Source organism: Mytilus galloprovincialis, chromosome 8, assembly GCF_965363235.1.
Source record: "Mytilus galloprovincialis chromosome 8, xbMytGall1.hap1.1, whole genome shotgun sequence".
In the NCBI taxonomy this organism is placed as follows: domain Eukaryota; kingdom Metazoa; phylum Mollusca; class Bivalvia; order Mytilida; family Mytilidae; genus Mytilus; species Mytilus galloprovincialis.
In genome coordinates, this window is record NC_134845.1 from 12,620,683 (window position 1) to 12,645,468 (window position 24,786).

The 24,786-nt window shown below is 31.5% G+C and overlaps 1 protein-coding gene and 1 long non-coding RNA gene across 2 annotated transcripts; one reads left to right on the plus strand and one right to left on the minus strand.

Moving 5' to 3' along the window:
* Positions 1-5,371: 5,371 nt before the first annotated feature.
* LOC143085113 (uncharacterized) lies at positions 5,372-12,598 on the minus strand. Its single transcript, XR_012981245.1, has 7 exons — positions 12,368-12,598; positions 11,548-11,850; positions 11,214-11,283; positions 10,456-10,502; positions 9,480-9,581; positions 8,858-8,935; positions 5,372-7,051 (listed from the first exon to the last, which is right to left on the minus strand). It is a non-coding gene; the product is annotated as an uncharacterized LOC143085113 (long non-coding RNA).
* Positions 12,599-14,862: 2,264 nt separating this feature from the next.
* LOC143043123 (uncharacterized) lies at positions 14,863-21,147 on the plus strand. Its single transcript, XM_076215577.1, has 6 exons — positions 14,863-14,977; positions 15,990-16,072; positions 18,277-18,382; positions 19,102-19,175; positions 19,883-19,912; positions 20,343-21,147. The coding sequence occupies exons 1-6, from the start codon at positions 14,886-14,888 to the stop codon at positions 21,026-21,028; spliced, it is 1,071 nt and encodes a 356-aa protein (XP_076071692.1). The 5' UTR covers positions 14,863-14,885; the 3' UTR covers positions 21,029-21,147.
* The last annotated feature ends 3,639 nt before the right edge of the window (positions 21,148-24,786 follow it).

Below are 24,786 nucleotides of genomic sequence, written 5' to 3' on the forward strand. Positions count from 1 at the left end.
CCAAGTCAGGAATATGACAGTTGTTTTCCATTCGTTTGGTGTGTTTTATCATTTGATTTTGCCATTTGATTATAAACTTTCCGTTTTGCATTTTCCTCGGAATTCATTATATTTGTGATTTTACTTCATTCGTATGACCTCTGGTAGATGATGCATGTATAGAAAAGAACAAAGATGTGAATCATTTGAGCAAAAGCAACTGTCCATGTGAATATTGATTCAAGCAAAACTACCACAACAGGTTCATGTTTAGGTCAATTCAATGTTTACAAACACAAACAGGTAATTTATTTTACAATAGCAGAATAAAAATTCACCTTGCAAACGATTTCATGTAAAAATAATTACAGAAAGTAATCTTATAACCGAAGAATTAAATTTTGAAAAAAAGGGTTGAATGCCTTAAGATGACCGGTTTATGACTATGTGTTGTTGCTATGGTTGATAGGTTCACTTATCTTATCATTCATGATTAATTTATAGAAAGACAACCATGTATTTATTCTTTGAATAACAAATGTATCAGTTATCTATGAATATTAACTTTTGACACTAGGTGGTGGTTTGACCTGGCTCGTATGAAAAAAAGTTTTCATTGTTGACATACTTTTTTCTGATTTATGTAACCAGTTTAAAATATTGCCTAGATTTTAAAACAGCATAAGTAATGTAATATATATTATGCGACATGTCTGATTTTACCGAGTGTGTCCTATTTACGATCGTGACATTTTGACTGAGTATGATTAAATTGAGAATGGAAATGGGGAATGTGTCAAAGAGACAACAACCCGACCATAGAACAAACAACATTAGAAGGTCACCAACAGGTTTTCAATGCAGCGAGAAATTCCCACACCCGGAGGCGTCCTTCAGCTGGCCCCTAAACAAATATATATACTAGTTCAGTGATAATCAACGCCATACTAAACTCCAAATTGTACATAAGAAACTAAAATTAAAAATAATACAAGACTAACAAAGGCCAGAGGCTCCTGACTTGGGAAAAAATGCGGCGGGGTTAAACATGTTGATCCCTAGGCAATGTAGAAAAATAAACGCATAACAATACCCACATTAAAATTCAGTTCAAGAGAAGTCCTAGTCTGATGTCAGAAGATGTAACCAAAGGAAATAAACAAAATTACAATAAGACATAAATAACAACAGACTACTAGCAGTCAACTGACATGCCAGCTCCAGACTTCAGTTAATCTGATTGAAAGATTATGTCTTCATCATATGGATATCAGGCACAATCCTTCCAGTTAGGGGTTTAGTATCATACCATCATATCATATATGAGAAGAACATAACCCGTGTCATGCCAACAGCTGTTTCAAAAAAAATTTGTTTAGTTCCGATGCAAAGACACTATAAGTGAATCAATATTTAAGCCAAAATATGCAATCGTTAATGACCTGACAACAGTATCGTAACCATATCCCTTCTCAATAAGTCTATTTAAAGGGTTTGTTAGCTTCTGAGGTGAATACTGACATTTTTGTGCTTTATAAAGAATATTTCAATAAAAAATTGGATGTGAAATCCTGAACGTATAAGAAGTCTGCATGTTAAGCTATATTTACGAATGATGTCCTTATACCGATGATAACATTTAGTAAATGTTTTGACTAGTTTGTGATATCGAAAACCCTGGTGCAATAATTTTTCAGTAATACATAAATTTGTCTCGTTAAAATCTAAAACATTGTTACATACACGAGCGAATCGTACACGTTGAGATATATAAACACCGTAAGATGGCGACAAGGGAACGTCACCTTCGAATTCTCAAAAATGGATAATTAACGATAGGAAATGAAAAATCATCTCTTTTATTATAAATTTTAGTATTAAGCTTTCCGTTAATGATATAGATATCAAGATCGAGGAAAGGGCAGTGGTCATTGTTAGTATTACCTTTATTTAAAGTAAGTTCTACATGATAAATTTCTTCAGTGTTCATACTGAAGTCGTCATTATTGAGAGCCAAAATATCATCCAAACATCTAAAAGTATTATTAAATTTGTGTATAAGATGCTGTTTCGCTGGGTCTTTGCTGAATTCAAATGAAGTTATGCACCCATAGCAGGAATCGTTTAATCTACCGATGAAACAGATATCGCTCTTATTGGAGTTCCTACTATTCCCTCAATTTATTTTTTCTCTTTAAAGCAGACAGGCTTCTTCTGGTTTTTACTCTTTGGTCGGGTTATTGTCTTCTTGACACATTCACCGTTTTCATTCACTTTTTCATTAGCTAATTTTGCACAACATGTTGTCATTGCTTTTAGAAAGACGCCAAGCCTATTTTACTATCTTTTTAACAACTTCCAAAAATCTCTTCCTTTCAGAATTGGAATGTACATAGCATCACTGAAGAGACATGTATTGTCGAAATGCGCATCTGGTGCAAGAAAATTGATACCGTTAATTTTATTGTTATTGATTCTCATATCAGCGAGGGTAAAGTAGACTTATGTTAACACCGTTTAGTGTACTTAACTCAAAATAGCGTCAGTACATATCATATGTCATATTCATTGGCAATATGTACAATGTCTCTGATTTATGTACTCAAAATTCAAAGCCGCTACGTGAATAGAGTCTTTGTGAAATGCACCATAATAGCATCCCCTAAACTCTTCTCTACCCAAGAGACAAACTAATATTTACTTAAAAGTAAAAATATTTTTTTCTCCAATAATGCAGATAAACAACAAATTGGTCATAGAAATATTTTATGAAAAAAATAATGTTCTCTTGTCAGTAATAAACTGATCTTGATAATAAAAAAAAAATTATAATATGATATGACTTGGCACAAGTTATCAACAGGTTTTAGAACTGCATTCTAGCCTCACTGTGTCTTTTGACGGGGCTCTGTAATTATACATCCCGTCATTGTGCCATTGATCTTTGAGAATTTTTGTATTCTTGTCTTTCATATTTGCTAATATGCTTATAAATATGCCATTTCGGGGCCTTTTATAGCTGACTATGCGATATGGGCTCTGCTCATTATTGAAGGCCGTACAGTTACCCTTAATTGTTAATTTCTAAGTCATTTTGGTCTTGGTTGGAGATGTCTCATTGGCAATCATACCACATCTTCTTTTTTATAATTAGTCTTTATGCCTGTTGGTGTTTCTTGTCTTTCATCTGTGCTTATATGCTTTGTCTATATTTCTTTTGTGTTCATTTTTTTTTACATAAGACGTGGCTCTGTACTAATACATATCTATATTGTGTTATTTTTCTATTCTATGATAATTTTTGCATTGTTATTTTCATTTTTGCTCATACGTCTATATTCCGTTTTGTGTTTCTTTGATACATATGGATCTGTACTTATACATCCCGCCATTGTGTTATGGTGCCAATGTTCGTTTACATATTTGTTTGTTTTGAGAGTGATTTTAGAAGATAATAACACAATGTTGACTGCTGTTCCACTATTGTTGCCATTTTTACCAGTTGTTTCTGTTTGTATTGTTCACACATCGTTGTCAATATAATGTAATCTTATGGAATTGTCATACAATGGAGAGGTTCAGCTAGCTATAAAGCCAGGTTAAATCCACCATTTCTGTATATACAAAAATGTCTTTACAAAGTCAGAAATATGACAGTTGTTGTCCTTTAGTTTAAGAGCTTTTGATTTTGCCATTTAATTATGGACTTTCTTTCGTTTTGAACTTTCCTTGGAGTTTAGTATTTTTTGTGATTTTACCTTTTTGTTAACATATGAGTAGTTTCTTAAACATCTGTAAGAGAAATAAGAGAAAAAGTTATATGCAAAGAAAAATCTATACCGAATTCTTGCTCAGAGAAAACATTTCCGGTCTCTAAGAATTAACTATCCTCTAAAAAATCTGGACATAATAATAAATTTTGTGTATTGACATGTTTAAACTACACACATATTTGTTAGTACTAAACAATTAGGTACTGTTTCATTTTTATGCCCCACCTACGATAGTAGAGGGGCATTATGTTTTCTGGTCTGTGCGTCCGTTCGTCCGTCCGTCTGTTCGTTCGTTCGTTCGTCCGTTCGTTCGTTCGTCCGTCTGTCCCGCTTCAGGTTAAAGTTTTTGGTCAAGGTAGTTTTTGATGAAGTTGAAGTCCAATCGACTTCAAACTTAGTATACATGTTCCCTATGATATGATCTTTTTAATTTTAATGCCAAATTAGAGGGTTTACCCCAATTGCACGGTCCACTGAACATAGAAAATGATAGTGCGAGTGGGGCATTCGTGTACTGGGGACACATTCTTGTTTTAAATCTTTTTTTAATCTTGTCTTGACCATTTCCAGACACACTTTCAATATATTATCAATATGCATACGAGTATATAATTGAGTGAACTCCTCACTAAACTCTACATGAATCCAAAATAAGTTAATATCAAAATTTGCTGTAGAAAGCATGCAACTTGTTCTAGATACAAAAAAGTAGACCTATTAACATTAGATGGATCGATGTCAACAACAATCTTGTAGACCTGGATTAAATTCCCTGTTTTGATTCTAATTAAATTGTGTTACGTCAACCACTTAAGTTTTTATTTCTAATGATGTTCTATGCTTCTTTAATATCAATGTGCAATAAACAAAACAAAAAACCACAATCTGTATTATTATACGCCATATCGCTTGTTTACTCACGGAAAATATTGCGGATTTAATGATTTTGGACATTCATTTTTCATTAAGGTCATAGTTGTATATTGTATAATGCATACAACTTGTAGACGTCAACCAAAATCTTGTATGTGAATCTAGTAACAATTATAACTCGAGTTCAAGGTGGTGAGATTGGAATTATTCACTGGTTGACTGGTGTCCATACTAAATATTTGGTTCACATATGACGACGATAATGTTAGAATTATAACGGCAATCCAGTCCTCTTTTCCATGAATGTTACATACCGAATAAAACTTTTTCGGGTTTTAATTACAATAGATTATTTCCGGGTTTTGGAGGGTATCGTGTTGTTATGTTGATTCAGGTGTGCTGTTGTGTATCTTTTTTGTGGCCATAGACTTGTGAGTTTGTTTTCGACTCATGAGTTTGAATATCCCTTTTGTATATCTTTCATCTCCCTTTTAAAGATTTTAAACTCTTGCTAAATGTTGTGAGTTTTTTTTCTCTCACCTAGCATCTATATCAGTTTGCCGATGTAAAAAAGTGCTAAACAGCATAAAATTGTACATTGTAGTACAACACATTACAAGTTATTTAGACTTGTTTTTATATTTTCTGCTTGTTTTTAAAAATGTTTTCTCTTTTATTCCAACTATGGAATTCTCCAGATTTTGGGTATTTTATATTAAAAAAAACCATAATGAAAATAGTAAAAGCTATATTTATTTCTTTATTAAGCTCCTTGCTACCGAATGACAAATAAACTTTCATGTTTTCAAATGCATATTTAACTATTTTAACAACAATTATGTTCACAGGAGCAGTATCTACATATATCCATTTATTTATAAATCAATAATCCATATGTGAATTTATAGAACCTAAGCTTTTCAAATAGTTTATTAAATCATCAAAAGTTTGGACCTTTGACAAGAGATATGTATCAATAGATATAGAAACTCCAACGATTTTCGTCCATTCGTATCAGATACGTTAATTGTTGCACAGTTGTCTAAAAGCAACCTGAGAATATGTTGAGGTCTTGTTATTAACCAATTCTTGGACACACATTTTTAGTAAATAAATTACATAGAAAAGACGCATATTCTATGTATCCCGCTCCTGTACAATAAATTCCATAGAAAAGACGCAAACTCTATGTAACCCGCTCCTGTACACTATAAAGAATAGTCTCGTGATTGCCACATATCGATAGAGATAACTTTAGATTAGTTTTCAAAACTGACACACATTTATCTCTGAAAGTTTGGCCCCTGAAATAATTTTTTTTAGTTTTCACTCCCGTAGACCATTCCGCAATCTGTTGGAGAGCATATCTTTATATTCTTCGGGGACCAAAATATCAAACTTAGAACCATTCTCACCAGACGATGAACGTCGAAGCCTCTCTTGTATAAACGAACTTTCGCCATATAGAATAATACTACGTATCATATGTTGACTTATACAATGTGAAATCATTAAAAAAATGTTTTTATGAAGAGATTCAAACCAAGTTGTTTTCTCTAAGACGTACAAATCTTGTATTGCAATGAAAGTTGATAACAATAATGCGTTTGAAGAATTTCCGTTAAAACCTAATTCCTCCAATAACTCAGGCAGCATTCTTTTATATATGTCGCTGTTTGAGTGGAATAGGTTTTTATTAACTTTATTTCCACAAATAATAAGAACAGCAAACGCTAGGAAAACAGTATCACCTAATGACCGAAACCACTCTACTTCTTCTGCAATATAACTGATAGGGAATGTAAAATATTCAATCATGTCTTCATTGTTGATCTCAGAAAATCTGGCACAAAGGGACGGAAAAAAATTGTATAACATGATAACGTCATCATTTAGACATTTCATATTTTCTGTGTTAATATAACATTCTCCTATTTCTCGTCTCTCTTGAATTGTTAGGCTCAAGCTTGCAGACAAAAAATCGACGTGGCAAAATAGTTTTAATGTCTCAATTTTATTTGCTGACCGGTATATGTAAGATCTACAGGTCATAACTAATTTGAGATTTGTGTTCCCTTTTAGGATATTTATCAAAGAGGAATCCTTTTGATACAACGACTTTGTACTTGACCTATCAACAGAATACCTTCCAAATGCATCATCAAATAAAAATATCATCTTGGATTCTGCTGACGAATATTTCAAAATGTCATCTGTATCAAAAATTATCCAAATTTTGAAACCGTCGTTTTTCTCAAGGTTTAGAGCTGCATGGAATGTTGAAGAAGATTTTCCACAGCCATCGGGTCCAGTAACAATTACAATCTGGCTTTGCTTAATACTTTTTAATATTGCCGTAAATGCATTTGTTTTAATAATGGCATTAAACTTTGTTTTCCACTCTTCTTTGACTTTGGTATTCAAATCTAAAACACATTATATCTTTATGAAGTAGAGTAGAATAGTGTATGTTTTAAGTATTATGTCACTTAGTAAATTCAACTAAATAATACTGATTGATGTTAGTATTTAAATCGATGACGTAATCCTCAATAATTATAAGATGTTTCCAGTAAAAAAGAAACATGTATACATTTTATTACTTAATGAATTACTACAAGATGTTACGGCTGTTGGATTTGTATTTGACCAATCGGTATCAAAAGAATGGTTTAATTGCCATTAATTATAAAAAAAAACCCGATTACTTCAATTATAATAAAATAAAATACTCCGTTTCACATTGCATTGATGGTATTGAAACGATAAATTAGTCATTCACCATTAAACGGTTAATTTGGCAAATGAGTTGTGTTTCTGCTACTATTATTGTTTTTTTTTTCAAAATGTAAGAACATGTTTGAAAGACATCGACATTGACCTTCAAAATAAACATATATATTTATAATCGCAGAAATTGATTGCTATAAAAGAAGACACTTAAAATGAAATAAAACATATAATCTGATGGTTTGTTATATACCATGGTCATTGGAATCTTTAATCAATAGATGTAATTGTAATTGAATTTAATTTAATAAGTTGCTAAGACAGGGCTATGAATCAATCAAATTAAGGTCATCACTCAAGAAATTGAACGATATGCCATTATGTCAAAAGTGTGTCAGAAATCATATCTGATATTCTTCCCCAGTCATTACCGAACTGAACAAGGAAATAACACAACGGGTGCTGTATACGGTACAGGAAATGCTTACCCTTCCGGAGCACCTGATTTCACTCCCGGTTTTTAGTGTTGTTTCTTATTTATTATTTGTAACTGTTGATGTAAATGTCTTTTGGTTTTGTGAGTCTTTGTTTACTCCTTGGTTTTGATTGTTATTGTCTTAATGCATTACTTTATAAAAATGTTGTGTAATTTCATGCATTACATGGCATTACTTTTTTTTACATACTATATATATTAAACAGATTGTTTGAGAATTAGCTAAAGCAGAATCTAAGATTTCTGGATTGAGTTAGAACATAATCATTTTAATATTATTTTTTTTATTTGAAAAGCATTACTGTAAAGTAATTTATTGTTGTCAAAATATCAATGAATACCTTGTCATGATTAAATAACAGAACACTGACCATTGACCATTGTCACAAAACACTTATTAGTTTGTTTTACAATCAATCTTTTCACCATTTTGACACATGGTCATGAATTGATAATGAAATGATAAAACATATCAAACGAATGGACAAGAACTGTCATATTCCTTACTTGGTACAGGCATTTTCAAAAGCAGAAAATGGCGACTTGAACCTGATTTTATAGCGCTAAAGCTCTTACTAGTATGACAGTCGCATCACATTCCATTATTTTTACAACAATAAGTGAACAAAACAGACAATAGTCAAAATATGGTTACAGCAGTCATCACGTCTGTGTCACAATCTCCAAACAAAAACATATTTAACAAAAACGCACAGAAAACATCTATCAAATTTAAAAAACCACATGCATTGGTTTGCGTGTTTGACGTCATAAAATAAAAACGTCACATAAAAGAAATATAAAATAATTTGGCCGTTCAATGTTTTTAGAAAAAAAATATTAGTTCACATGGGGAATGGTGGTGTTAGAACTTATTTCAGAAACAGACCGTGATTTGAAAATTTCCAGAAGTTCTTTAGTAGTTATAAGAATCCACATATTGTTAATACCAGTAGCGAGTAAAATAATGTTGTCGTTCAAAGTATTTGAAACTTTATAAAAGTACCTTTTTTATCCTGTGGAACATGGTTATGTGACTGAAAAATAACTTCCGCACCTGAAGACTGACATATGACTCCCATACCTGTAAAAAGAAAAAAATGGTTTGCGCATATAATTTGAATACTAGTACAGCTGTTTTATACAAGAGGGACGAAAGATACCAGATGGACAGTCAAACTCATAAATTGAATTAAAAACTTCATGATCAGGACTGTTGCAACATTTCACATTTAGTTTCACAGCATGCATTCAGTTTCATTTGAATATTACATGGCATGAATAATGCCGTGACAAAACTCTAAACTGAATTCAGTTTTTCTTTTCTAAAGAAGATGCATACTTGAATAGGATGTTATAATGCTAAAACAAATTGTAAATAAAATCAAACATCAGTATGGTTAGCAATGCAATTAGGGCATTAAGTCAGCAACCACGTATTCAAACGAGGAAACTAATGGCCTACTTCATGTAAAAATAATGAACAAAAACAACAATTTAACACACCAACAAACGTCAACCACTGAATTTTAGGTTCATGACATGTGACAGGCATGTACAGAGTGTACCTTCTACCATCGTCAGTAGGGAGGAATCAGAAATCATAGCCATGGAATTAAACAAGTTACCTATCAGAATGATCAACAAGACAGTGATAAAAATCGTTATATTGGCAAGTCCAATGAGTATGCTGAGTATAATGCTTGGCATGGAACTTGACTTCTTAGTACCTGCAAAAACAATAAATATATATATATTTCACAATATCGCTTAACAATAGTTTTAGAGTAAAGATGATTTCCATTTCTTTACTAATTTTTCGTCACATTTTAGATGTGCATTTTCAAAGACCTATATATTTATATGACTCCATAGTGTTAACTCTAGGAGATGTTGTGAAGACAACAATTCAAAAGAAATTCAATAAGTATGATAAGATATTGACATATCCATGATGTTATTGCCTGTTACAGATCACCATCGTTTAGATGGATTTACCTATCATTTTTGGTAACTGTTATATATAATTTATTATATATAATTTATTATATGTTTCGGTACTTATACATCTTTGGGTTTCAATATTTTGGCTTGGAGAGTTCCAGATGGAAGAGAACCATGAAAAGTGCTTCCGATCCATACAGTTTATCATTTTCGTTATCTGTGAAGTGAAATCAGAATTGGCATAACTATATTAAAGTGAGAAAATTTACGTAATTTATTGTTTACTTTTTTGATAGTTGGTTTCCTTAGATTATAATTTCCGGTATGATATTATTATTTTCTGTTTCTCCACATGGTCTCTGTTTTTTATGTTTTAATTTCAGTCCTAGATAGTTACATCGAAAAAAGTTAAATCGCAAACGCAGATAAACTTTGTGAATACGTAAACATTGCTCATTCATATTCTGTGACCGAAATTTTTTTCTAACATTCCAACCACTAAATATAAATATGGTATATTGTCATTTTTGTGTGCTCTAATGATGCATGATTTTTTTTATTTGGAACATTCTTGGTATGATTGTAAAGGAATTGCTATAGTTAACGTAGTACTAATTAACAGAACGAAACATATATAGGCGATACATGGCATTACTTTACCTTCCTCATCCATTTGTGAGATTTGCGCTAATGGTCTTTCTTTATCTCTACCAAATAGAAGATTTTAAGTTAAATGATATTATAGATGCTTCGTTACATTGAGGCTAATATTGATATGCATAAACAAGAAATATCACACTCAAATATTGATGGATTGTTTATGTTTCAAAATTTATGTAATATAATAATACCGAACGCAACTTATTTTTTGTTTTTGTTGCTAGAATGGAAAAGGGAAAAGGAGGGTCTCATACTAAATGCATGTTCTTTGAGTGTTTGAAGTCGATGAAAGAGAGCGTTCTGTTTAAGGGTAGGCGAGTCTGTTCATTCATCAGTCCATGCCATTGAACAATGAGATATGGTTGTTAGTATCAAATTAAAGTTTCCGGTTGAAGTAGTTAACCATGCAGTTGCTGTCAACGTTATCTTTTAAATTTTGTGAATTTTTCATTTCAATTTCAACGTGTAAGTATACGTTTTCGCAGCTCAATGAACATTGAAATATGATATACCGTAGAAGATTAACCTTTTGTTATGTTATTTTACCACAAAATATAAGTCATCTCGATTTAACACATGGTACACATGTGCATTATCACATGGACTTAACTATATATATGCCAAATTAGTATTGACTCATTATTTCGTAATTCAAGCACTGAGCATGAAAATATGACAGCGAGTGCGATGCATTGTTTACTATATATTCATATCCTTTATATGGAGTTATTTACAATTATTGAAAATACTGAACCTACCTTACATTATCCGGTATCATACTGCAAGTTGATGTCATACTCCAATTTGACAGCTTTACACAGTTATAGTCTGAAAGATTTTCTTAGAAGATTGAAATAAACATACAAAAAAATCTTAATTTTTTTATTATATCTTAAAATGAATTATTGTAAATTGTTTTTCAATTTGAAAATAAAAAAATTAAAGTCTTAAAACAAATCGTCTACTTCTATTTTATAAACTAGCCTCTAGTGTTCCACACAATGATTTATAAACAAACAGAAAACTTTATGACAAACGCATATACCAATACAAAAAGATCAATTGTTTTTAATGCAAATTGTGTTTATTTACCTGGAGTCAGTACAAAATCAGATGGACACTCTTTTTTGTAACATGAACAATCTTCCTTTGATGGTTCACAGTAGCAAGCATACGCTGGCCTTTTGATAAACTTGTAGCCCCTTCGGTAATCACAGCGACATTGTCTATCGGTCTTGGTAGTACCGTTGTCGTAAATAATTTGTCCTTCTGCATTGCAGGGGGTCTTTTTAAATGCGCAGGTAGAACTACCATTCGTCCAGTATTTGAAGGGTTGGTATACATCATGTTCACAGTCGACGCCTTGAATACCACCAACAATTACTACTTTATGACCTAAAATTATTTGAAAAAATTTCATTAACTATTTTGTCCAAAAAAAATGTCACTTTTGTTTTGCCTTCTGTGTGTATTGTCCTCTAGATTTCACTCTTGTCATGACTTAATAATTCTTTTCTGTTATTTGATGTAAATAGTCAGATATAGGTAAACGGAAATACAAAATTTGTGTTCTTCATAAGATCTTATCCATATCATAATACACCAACTGGGACATAAGGTGGAGTTTAGTTTGCTATACGTTTAGTTGACGTCCCATGTATCAAATTCAAACCAGAAAAAAAAAAATCAAAATTGAAATAACGAATTTGAATGCACCTTTGATAAGAATAAAAAATATAGAGATATATATAATGCCATGGTAAAAATTCAATTAATGTCCGTTTCGAATATGTAAAACAAGAATATATAGTAATACGGCATTAGTTTAAACAATTTTGTAGACAAAACCAGTTAAAGGTTTTTTTTTCTAGAATTCATTATTTTTATACAATCATCTTATAAATGGTCATACCTGGAGAATCAAATGTAGGGGTTTCCTGGCATATTTCTGTATAATTTCTATTGTTGTCATCATGTAAACAGTAATATTGGTCTGCAAAATTACAAGCGGTCTTAGCTCTATAAAACCATTGCGATGTACTTGGACAGAAGAATTCGAGGCAGTAAGTAAGTGGAAAAGAGGCAAGTCCAAGGTACATAAGCAATAATAAATGCATCTGTAAAACATAAAGTAACAAAATGCACAAGAAAGAACCCCATAAGCGTCATATTTTTTTTTTCGTAAAACATACTCATCATGATAAACTATGCCGTTAATAGTTTTCTTGTTTGAATATGTCAGACCGAATTGGTGTAACTTATTTACATCAATATATTATTGTTCTATGCAGAATGATATTATTCATTAATTTACTAGGGGTCTTTCATCAGTTTTATCATATGTACCTTAAAAGCATGATAAATGCGTGGTATCCAATTTCTTTTGACGACATGTTGATAAAAATATATTTAAATATTTAAATGAGACCGCGAGTTTTATACACAAGTATCGACAAGTTTTTTTTTTATTAAGAAGGGAAAAGAAGTATTTCCGATGTTTTCTTCATAATATTTATATTCTTGTATTTTGCTTTTTGTGCATATTTTTTTTTAAACGTGATCTAAAAATGTTTGACCGATTTTTCAATTGTAAACAGTAGGAGAAATGTTAAATGGTTTCCGGAAAATCATTTGCTTCGAAATTGGGTCATTGATCTTGTAAAATGCTGATATATATAAAAAATATATATATATAAAAAAAAGCATAAAATCCAAATTCTGCATAAAATAGTTGAAAATTAAGTGAGGCTTATAAAGGTTTTGATATTTATTTTTACTTTGCATCAGTTTAACATGTTTAACCCATACATAATTTATTCTGAATTATAATGAGAAGTATGTTTATGGCTTTGAAAGGAAATGATAAAATAGATTCATTAAAGACCGAACAGACTTTTTTTCAAAAAAGTGGTTTTATCTATCTTTTCCGAAAGTGTGTACTATAAATTAAAGAAAGCAAGTATATTTAAAGCTTCGTAGAAGGAATTATAATAAACATTATAAAGACTTACCTGTAGTTTTGTCACGTGATATTCTATTTATTTTTGTAACAAAGACAAGTATATAGGTCACACTAAAGGGGTGGGTGTACCTATCAGAACAATACCATAACGTTTGAAATTGTTAAAGTAAAAAAAAAAAAAAAAAAAAAAAAAAAATACCACATCTTTTTTATTTTAACAGTATATATACTAAAATAATATATAAAACATGGAAAACGACTGGAAAATATTCTTTTAGGCAAGTTTGTGCCCATTCTTACATCGATGATTCAATAGAGAATTGTTTTTACGTAAAGGAGGACGACTGTCGACAACATCTGATTTGTAATGAAAAGTGTTAAATTTTAAGAACTCGTTCTGCTCTTTATATCATAATCTATGGTGGTTATTATAGATGATGATATAATTGTTGAAATACCTTTTTCTGTTTGATGTGTCCTTTGAACCACAGCAACACCACATCTTTTAAATGATCAACAGAAACTAAAGAAAGATGATAGAAGCTTGTGGAACTGCTAGCTTTAAGTCGTTTAGTTTAATGTAGTAGAAATTGCAATTCCTAATTGACGCAAACGAATTCTATGTAAATAAAATGCAATTTATGAGTGAACTCGTCATAGATACTTGATAAAGTTCGTATGTCAGACACGCGATCGTCTATAAAAGACGACGCTCGAATAACAGAAATTAAAAACAAAACAGAATAGTTTTCATAAATCATCCTAAAGTGACCATATACTGAAGACTGCCACAGAAGAAAAACAAATCTAAAAAATAACTCTCATAAAATGTTCAATAAAGTCTCATCTAAATAAATCTAGAGGAGATATTTTTACTAAATTAGTAATTATTTCGAGCCTGAGGTCCTGAAATATATCGAAGTAAAGCACGGAATTGAGGAGCATTCATGTCCCCTCCCCATTGTTTAAAAAAAGCCTAAGTTATCTATTTTCCTGGGTTGGAAATCCTTAGTATGTTGAAAACTTCGAAGTTTGAATTGAAAATTTATTTTAAAATTATGACCATACCAAAGATAGTTTATGAAAACGTAAAACTTTGAGGGTATTGTAACTCTTTATTGGGTCACCATATTCTTTTTGCGCAAATTGCTCTTCCCCTCTTCCAAAAACTGTGTAGCCCCTGTTTAGAACAGTGAAAAGAAGCTTAATCTATAAAAACCAATAAAATATTCATGATTAATAAAACATGAAACACGGAAACTTGTTTTCCATTTTATTCAAATGTAGTTGAATATCAGAATACTTTTCTATTGTTTCCGTTCAAGTATAAAATTCATGTTTTATTGGATGTATGTATTTGGAATTACAATTAAACTATAGTATATCAAGCAGGAAATAACTTATTGTTTTTGAAATGATAAAAAAATTATTTCCTTATATTCGATTTAGATGAAAGTGATGTTCCAATATGGATGCTGGCCAAATAATGTTTTATGTTGTTTTGTTCTATCTGCCCAGTATACAATGTGTTAAATTGGGAGTTTGCAGCAAAGAAAAAAGGTAACATATACATTGATTTGAATTCCAAAGTTCACCTTCCCCTATTGGTGCAGTGAATGTGTATTATTCCTTATAAAATATAATAAGGGATCGAAATGATATAGGATTAGCATTCATTTCTCGAAAAAAAGATGGTTTACTATATAGAAGTCTAGCAATATATCAAGCTTATTAAACCTTTGAACTTTTGTATGGCCGTATCTGTGTTTTTAATTGTCAATTTTGTTTTCTGTTTGTGGTCTCAAAATCCTATATTCATACCAAAGCGTTTAAATGTATTTTCGTTAATCTCCACATTACTCTTTGGCATGTACATAGTTATATCAAATTTCAGTTTGTTTCTCCTTCTAGAAACTTGGGTACCTTTACTCGTTTACCACAGACTAAAGTTTCATTTAAATCATAAAAGTTTTGTTATTTCTAAATAATGATATCACCCTTTAACCTCTATTTTCTCCCAAACCTAAAAACGTCCATATATAAAAATAAGAAGATGCGGAATGATTGTCAATTAGACAGCCTTCCACAAAAGATCAAATGACTAAGAATTTAACAACTATATGTCACTGTATGGCTTTCAACAATGAGCTCAACCTTAATCGCATAGTCAGCTCAAACAGTTATTAAATCTATTTAACATAATTTCAAAAGGAACACAACGCTTATATAAATTATTTTTACATTTTACAATGCAGTTGGATGCAATATTTCTTAACTTTAGAGAATCACTTAGAGAATTGTTATTCAATGAGACAACTATCAGCCGGAGTCAAAATGTAGTGGTAGTAAGCAAGCAGGCCACATTATGGCTTTCAACAAGAAAAGGCCCCGCCATGAAAAATTAGAAACAACTCAAAAGAGAAAACTAATGGCCTATTCAAATACAACAATTTACAAAAAAAACATATATCAAAGACACGAGCCAACGACAATTTGTACTACAAGCTATTAACTTAGAATAGATACATACGTTTTGTTCAAAATTAAAAGATATGAGTATATATATTTGCAGTGTTATGGTCAGTGGACAAACCGTTATAAGAACATTATACTTTTGTTGTCGTCACTATGAAGAAAGCAGTGGAATATGCGAAGGTAATATATGTATATCTACTTGTTAAATGTAAGTTTAATGTTAGTGAAATGTCTAATAATTGGAGCCGGGATAGACTGCATAGATAAATGAGACGTTACTATACGAATTAATTATTAGAAAATATGTTATTAATCTCGAATTTTATATAATTCACTGCACGAAATGAATACCAATAACATTTACTGTTTTCGAGTTTTGCTTCTACAGTATTATAGAAGGAACGACAAAGACCAGCATATTTAACCCAAACCAATATCGAATGTTGATATATTTATTTCCCAGGACGTTTATTTAGCAATAAACCCCATTGACTAGTGGGATGTAGGAATACGCAGTCACTTCTAGTAAGAATGTCGACGTTATCAAAATGGTAAAACGGAAACACACTTGCCTGCTTAGAAGCGTGTTTGACACAAAGAGAGCAACAAGTCACACTGCAAGGGACAGTTCAAGTACTGCTAAAGTAACATCCGGCGTACCCCACTGAACAATTTGAGGACCATTGCTGTTTCTCCTATACATAAACGACATAGGGTACGACATAACATCAATGATTCGCCTGTTCGCTGATGATAGCTTACTTTACCTAGCTAACGATATCAACAAAGGATACAATAACCAAAAATAGACAAACCATCAACTTCAACTGCAACATCAATGGACATATCTGTGAATCAGTTGCATCAAACCCATACCTAGGAGCTGAATTTACCAACACAATGGCATGGGACAAACATGTTAACGAAGTTGTCACTAAAATAAAAAGAGCACTAGGCTTCATTCGAAGAAATGTTGGATTCTGTCCTGAGGAAGTCAAGAAACAAGCCTATCTTGCCCTTGTCCGACCTCACCTTGAATACGCTTTATTAAAAGCAACTACCCAAGAGAGTCTGGAACAGTTACACGACTTTTAGAAGAATTTAACCTGATACCACTAGAAACCAGAAGAAAAATAGCAAGTATATCGCTCTTTCATAAAGCCATCCATGAAAAGGTTGCTATACGGCCTATTCCATTGCATATTCTAAAACCAAGAAGAAATTTGAGACTCCAACAACCGAATATTAAAAGATACGTACAGATCAGGCCAAACAAAGATATTTAAAGTGCAGCTTTTTTCCGCAGACCATAAGAGACTGGAATAAACTACCAGACGAACTATATTATAGAGATTGAGAGCAGTGAGCACAATTTGGAACTTTTGTTTATCAAATATTATATACAAATTTTGTGTCATGTTGGAAGACGTCAAACTAACATTTATACTTGAGTGATGGGTTAAAGTACCTTTTTCGTAATTGAAAAGCTCAATAGTACTCCCTGCACGTTTAAGAACCCTTCAAATAGCTCTAAGAGGTGTCTGTGCATGGCCCGAAAGTGCTCTCGTGGTCTTTATCTATTTCCTTTGCAGAGGTTACCTTAATTACTAGTTTTTTTTTAAAATGCTTTAGTTCTAGGGCGTATGAGAGATACAAACTCATAAAAGTTTTAATAGGTTTTTGAAGATATATTAAACAGTGGCAATATGGCAAATTTAGTGCCAAGGTTTTTTTAAGCGTCTCTAGAAAAAAATCCAATTGCTTTGTCTCGGAATAATGAAATGATATAGGAATTAGTTCAATTTTAAAGGACATTGGTATTTGAATTTCTAAAATAATCAAAGTAGAGTTGAAAGGAGTTAATAAAAAGCCTTAACCGATAATTCCTAAGTTGCTCTTGAACATCTTGTAAGGAAGTAAAGGTTCAATTTGGTAGAACGTTATGGAATATTCATTTCAAATATGCCAACCAAAAACGTTCATCGCACGTGACTTGGCACCAAATTTTAAATGAGTAATTCGACGATCAAAAGTGAAGCAGGAATCGGTTACAATTCCACGACTGCTATGTGACTCCCTTTCGGTTTTTTTTGCATAGTACGTAATTACAGGGTAGTATTATAGTTTTTTTGGTTTACTATTGTTTTGCCTTTTAGCAGTTTTCTATCTGGTAAACTGTCCAGTTTTCTTGGACTGTATTTTTTTGGTTATAATCTATTCTTGACATATTACATGTATCCCTCTTTTTGTATACTCTCAATATTTCCTCGACTATCATGAAATTAATACTTATTCCAATGACATAATGCATATGTTAATACAAGGACGCATTACAATAGCATAAAGTAAATTGATAAAATATGTTTTTTTTTTTTAAATTTTAGAATGCGATACAGGATATGAATCTAATGGAACAAGATGCGAACCTTGCAAGACGGGTCAGTTTGGTATAAAATGTGCAGACACATGTCATTGCAAAACACACGAAAGGTATGGCCTTATATTTTGTACTACACCAAACTTTACATGATAATATAATGTTAATTCGAGAGGATTATTTCTTTTCAATGTAATATGTTAATGACGTTCATTAAAATTACAAAATGGCAGACACAATCCTCTTTCAGTTTAGAAGGCATGTGAACGCATTCTTTTGTTTTTGTTTCAGATTAAAAGCTGTTTAAATGATTTGCTATTCGAAAATCATGGATATATTATCTACCACAAAAATACTAAGAATTTTTTAATTGTGCTGTGATGATATTAATCATAATCTGTATTGTAACCAAGTCTTTACTATAATAAAATGAAGGGATTAAGCCATTTACTTTTTTATGCAGGTAAACGAAACAGTGAACCAAAACAGTGAATTATAGTTTTCAAGATATATTATGTTATCGACACACTGTCTGAAAACACAGAAACGAAATAACACTGTATTGTTGTCAATATAATTGATGTTATGCGACTGTTATATAAGTGAGAGGTTTGGCTATCTATATAACCAGATAAATTCAAACTATCATTGTCTACATAAGAAGATGCCCGCAACAAGTTAGGAATATGACCGATGTTATCCATTCGTTTGATGTGTTTAAACTTTTGATTTTTACATCTGATTATGGACTTTCGGTTTAGAATATTCCTCGGAGTATTTTTGTTATTTTACCATTTATCAATAATTGTTATATTTTTCTTCATTTATTCAGCTGTGATCATATTCGGGGATGCATACAGTCCACAAATCAGCTTATAACAGGGGAACATATAACTCCTATCACAGGTAAATAATTAGGGTGAAACAATTTAGGCATTTCCTTTTCAACTATTTTAAGAGAAATGTATTTTGTCCTATCATTTTTACCGATTTACTACTTGTAATTTTTCTATGATCATTGAGTTTAAATTTCTATTTTGTGACGTGCATTGTCCAGCAAGCTGAAGATATGCGTATACGTCCCTGTCTCCTAATGATACAAAACAACCGTCATTGACTGAAGATTGCAAACAGATGTTCCCAAACGCTTGCTTGCTTTCTTGAATGATTGCTTTTGAAAAAAATAACCCAACTTAATAAGATGACTATTCCACATTTTCATTAAAAATATTTCTATAATATTAGATATCTACCGTTCCTAAATTATATAAATTAAAAATGGTAATTACAAATACATGTATCAACACTTCTTTAAAAATAATAGATATTTTTTATACATTAATGGTGCAACATGTCAAGCTTTCAAAGTAGAGTATACACATTTGACAAAAACTACCCATGGTCTGACATCAACACTCATTTTGTAGGTGCAAAGGTTGTTTTGTAAATACTTAATCGGTACCTCCTCCTATACCTAGATATATTTATGAATGTAAAAGGAAAAGCCAAACATTAATTTGTCTCATCAAAACCATTATATTTTTTATGAAATGCCTCAAATGAAAGTAAAACAAAACCATTCTTTAAAATTTCATGATTTTTGTTTGTTATAGAGAAGACAGCAAAGGACTCTGAAAATGAAGGTAAAATATTGAAACATGATAATTAGAAAACGTTGTTGTTTATCTTCACACATTTGATTTTGAATAAAGTAACAAAACTAATATGTACTATTATAATAAGACAGCGATGACATTAATGGTACATATTATACTACGGTAGAAACCCATTTCAATAGTTAATGTGTCTCCAGGGCTAATCGATTTCAAAATATATATTTGAAATCAAAATAATATTAGAACGTTTTTAAGAGATATAATTCTTAGTTTGACATCGTAGTGTGTTATAATTTTCGGTTTATTTCAGTCTTATACAGCATAATTAGTAATATCACTCAAATAAGGAGACCTTGGGGATATTATACATTACAGAGAAAACCTAAAAATTTTCAATTGTAATATTTCTTCACTGTATAGTTTTGGAAAATCTAATATAAAAAATTATTATTTTTAGGTTTTCTAAACAAGGAGAGTGGTGTATATTTTGGTAGTTTCGGATTACTCGCATTTGTTATATGTATTTTAATGGCTTATATCTGTTATAAAAAGGGTAAAAGAAAAGCAGGTGCAAATGTGCCTAAACAAAATACAAACGAATTGGCAATGGATATAAAATGTCTTGTTCATGGGACCAAAGGTGAGATGATCACAAATGAAAATGATTATGACGAAATTGACGAGAGGTACTTGTCCGATGTTAAATTGGCAGTAAATCAAGAAAAAGATTTCAAGAAAAAGGAAAAAGTTCAGCCAGGTGGAAGCAAACATTCGAAGAAAGAAAAAAACAACAGTTCTAGCAATCCTTATCAACTAGTTGTTTCTTCTGCAGTAGATGTTCACGAGTACTCATCCCCTGAGAAGGGAGACAACTCGGAGGATAATTACCGGGATTCGGGGTACCTTCATCCATATCAACCACTGTCACTGGATGCCAAAATTCTTAAACACGACTATACTGAATGTAAAGATTTAGATATTGTCGAATCTAAAGCCACAATAGACAATACAGATCTTAAACATGACTATACTGAATGTGAAGATTTACAGAGTGTTGAAGCCCTTACCAGAAACACTAAAGAAGACGATGCAGATAAAGAATTCGAAGCAGTGAAAGAAGAAGACACATCTCTTTCGGTTTAAATATGAAAATGAAACCGACTTTTTTATGAGCAAAACTTCAAACTAGAAATACGATATTTTAGCAGAATCAATGTATCTGAAACAACCTGTACATATATTGAAATATTGTTTTGAATACATTACATCGCAATCGCTTCTACTGCGGAACTGTGATACTTATATATCAAAATCCAGAATGATTATTGCTAAAATTTAAATCAATTCAACGCTTACGGGATAAATCAATTAATTCACTAAATGTGTTACTTATAGGAAAAAATAGAGAACACAGAGAAATTTTCTTTTAAAATTGCACCAGTGCCATGCAATGGAATCAAAGATTTTCTATCTTTATAAAACATTTAAATTTCGGTTGTTTACCGTGTTCACAATGGTATAAACATACACATTATGAATTCGTAAAATTAGCTCTCAAACTGAAAATTTCATAGATTTGAGGACTTTTATTTTAGTTTAAAACCAAAACTAAATCGAAATGATACGCTTTACCAAAAATCTAAAATCGGTTTAAAGTAATTTTAGAAATATTGCTTTTCGGATATAAATTGAAATACTTCGGTTAATGTCGATTTTTTTTTGAAAACACGCAACATAAATTTAATACCATACATTATATAAAACAAACTTGAAGTACTTTTTATGTGGTTTTTATTTTCTTTTATGGAAATATTAAAACTTTTGAAAATCTGAGTGCCAATAAGACAACTCTCCATCTAAGTCACAATATGTAAAAAGTAAACAATTATAGATCAAAGTACGACCTTCAAGACGGAGCCTTGTCAAACATCGAACCAACATCTACAAAGAACCCCAAAATAAATAGTGTAACACAATTAAAACAGGAAAATCAACGGTCTAACCTATATATAACAAAAACAAAAACGTGAAACACTTATCAACCATACAAACAAACGACAACCACTGAACTGCAGGTTCCTGACTTTGGACATTTGCTGGACTTTTTTGTTTTACAATTCAAAAGCAGTCCTGTTTGTATTAAAGTTCGTTTGAAGTTTACAACCTTCTTATTTCGACCATTCTAGATTTAATGAAACAAATACAGCGGAATTGATCTGGCCTCCTTTTAAATCGGTCTACATTGTAACTACCCCCATTATCAGAATCAAATAACAGTCCGAAGAGCATTTTTATTGGTATATATGCAATGTGCAGATCTTTAACTATCGATGTTTTTATCAATATGTGGTCTAGATCAGCACAGATCTATGGAGACTTGTGGAGACTTGTGTACACAAATAATAAATTTTATCCTTACTGTATGTACCTGTATCCAGTCTGGGGCTATCTCAACCATATGTTGTTCGTTGTTGTGTTATCTTTGTATCTCTTTTTTATGAGAAGAAGTGAATAAAAGAAGATACGATGATTACTTTAAATACTGATCTTCAAGGTAAATTCAAAAGGGTGAAGTTCTTAAACTTGAAAAAACATGCTCCTAGATATGGCTTCCTCTGTGTCATTTCGAATCATTTATATCGAATTTTACAACATAGGTCTTTGCAGTAGCAAAATCTTTGACAAACGAGAGACGATTTCAATTTTCCTCATTCAAACAGGAGTATAACAACTTTCCCCGCGCATGAAGTATACATTTCCAAGTCATACGATATTTATGTGCTTACATATGCTACGTATGCTTTGTCAAAAAAACGTCGCGTCCATTGTCTAAAAAAGTCCATTGGGAAGTACAGATAAATATTCACTGTCTCCTTCACAAATGGCTTTTGTTTATATTTTTATTTCTTTACAGGTCCGCCTTTGTCTTGTCTTCAAATTAATACTTTCCCTTTGGTCGTATGACTTCTGAAGTAACTCAATATCTCTGCATTCCGCAATTGGTTTATTTTTTGCAATTTTGGACGTCTTAATGCAGATCCTGGGGTGCAATATGGACGCAAATGGGTTTTAATGTGTTGATCCAATGTTCCCTGTATTTATATTTTACCTAATTTGTATTTTATTGAGAAAGAGTATACTATATACAGTATGTTCTATCACCTACAAAACAATTTTCGAAGTCTTCTTTCTGAATTTACTATCAATCATAAACACTGATTTGTTGGCGTCTTTGTTATATTTACTTAAAAGTTTGTTTGAGTCGGATGTGTTGTATGTCTGTATGTTTGTCTACATAGTTTTACCTGCTAGATTCAAAGTATTGTCATATTAACTTGGTATGTCCGTTAGGGTTGCACGTCCAATTTTATTAATGTAACAGAGCTAAAAACAACTGTTATCAAATGTACTTGGCTGATTTAATTTAATACGCCAAACGTGCGTTTAGTCTACATAAGACTCATCAGTGACAGGCAGGATAATAAGCTAGCTATAAACTCAGGTTTAGCCCACCATTTATCGGTATAAATATTGATTTCGATGTTATTAAACTAAACGAAGCTAAAAGTATTGCTATACAACCATGATCATCCACCGTTCTACTAACCTATTTTGGAATCGCACGACATCATGACTTTATCTGACTTTTGATGACATCTTTACCATAAATTCATTTGAAGTTTGAGATTTTCTGATTGGTATTTTAGTCTTTGATATATGATTGTTTTTCGGTTGCAAAGGACTTCGAACAATATTTCATTAGCTGGGAGTACTATCACATCTCTACTTTTGTTCTCTGTATCATTAATCTAATAAAGCTGAATCTTATACATTGTTTTCTTTTTGTGCTGTTACACCAATGTCCCCGGAGATTTGGCACACGTAAACAAGTTTGTTTCGGCAACATTCTGTATGAGCATATCTCAAGCGGGGAACCTGTACTCCAGTGGTTATCATATGTTTCTGTCTTTTTTTTGGTTTTCGTTCATCGTCTTGTACACAAATTAAGCCGTTAGTTGTCTCGATTGATTTTTTTTTGGACCTTTTATAGTATGCTATGTGGTATGGTTTTTTCTTTAAGTTAAAAGCCGTGTGGTGACCTATATTTGTGAAATTCTACGTCGTTTGGTCTCGTGCGAAGCGTTGTTTCATTGCCAACTATAATACATATTATTTTTTAAAATAATTGGTAGCGTGACAACCTTTATTCTCGTGTTGACGGACATCCTACTGATTTTCTATTGTTTTATATAATCCCCAATTAGATTTTGGTCATTGTCATGTTTGGAATAATAATAGTTTTACTTTCCACACATCTTCGTTGAGTATATGATATCCAATGTATTAAATTTAGTTACGTTTGCCGCTAGTAAGGTCAAGTATACTAGTTGGATTATAGTTCATTTGGAAAAATCGATGACCATAATCATGACGGACTGTATTTAAAATCAAAGATATGACCATTATCAAACATAAAAAAAGAACACGTAAAATATTATTGTAAACCAATTGTTCACAAAACAATTGAAGGTCTTTCCACTTCTTCCGATTTTTATGATACACTAATAATTTGAAAATGTCATTTCCAGTGTCAATGATAGCTCATTGTTTGCTGATTTAAAAAAATATATGGTTTCTAAACAATTTTGTTTGAAATAAAGGAGGTAATATGTTACTTCCGGTATGAAAAATGTCACTTATAGTATAATTTGATTATTTATTTGCCACTGCTTTCAAAAATATATTGTTATGAATACACACAATAAGAAAACAAACAAGGACACGTCCGGTTTGGTTTTTCAAGGTCACAGGGCTTGTTACCTATTGTACAAAGTCCTTTGACGTTATGATGTATAAATACAAATTTGAAGCAAAGGTAAAAATCTGGAAAGTCAAATTTA

What these genes read in the sequence shown, in the direction of transcription:
- LOC143043123 (XM_076215577.1), top strand. Translation starts at nt 14,886, where the DNA reads ATGGATGCTGGCCAAATAATGTTTTATGTTGTTTTGTTCTATCTGCCC. An exon ending in GTTTGCAGCAAAGAAAAAAG is followed by an intron (nt 14,978 to 15,989) that starts GTAACATATACA and finishes ATATATTTGCAG; the next exon opens with TGTTATGGTCAGTGGACAAA. An exon ending in AAGCAGTGGAATATGCGAAG is followed by an intron (nt 16,073 to 18,276) that starts GTAATATATGTA and finishes TTTAAATTTTAG; the next exon opens with AATGCGATACAGGATATGAA.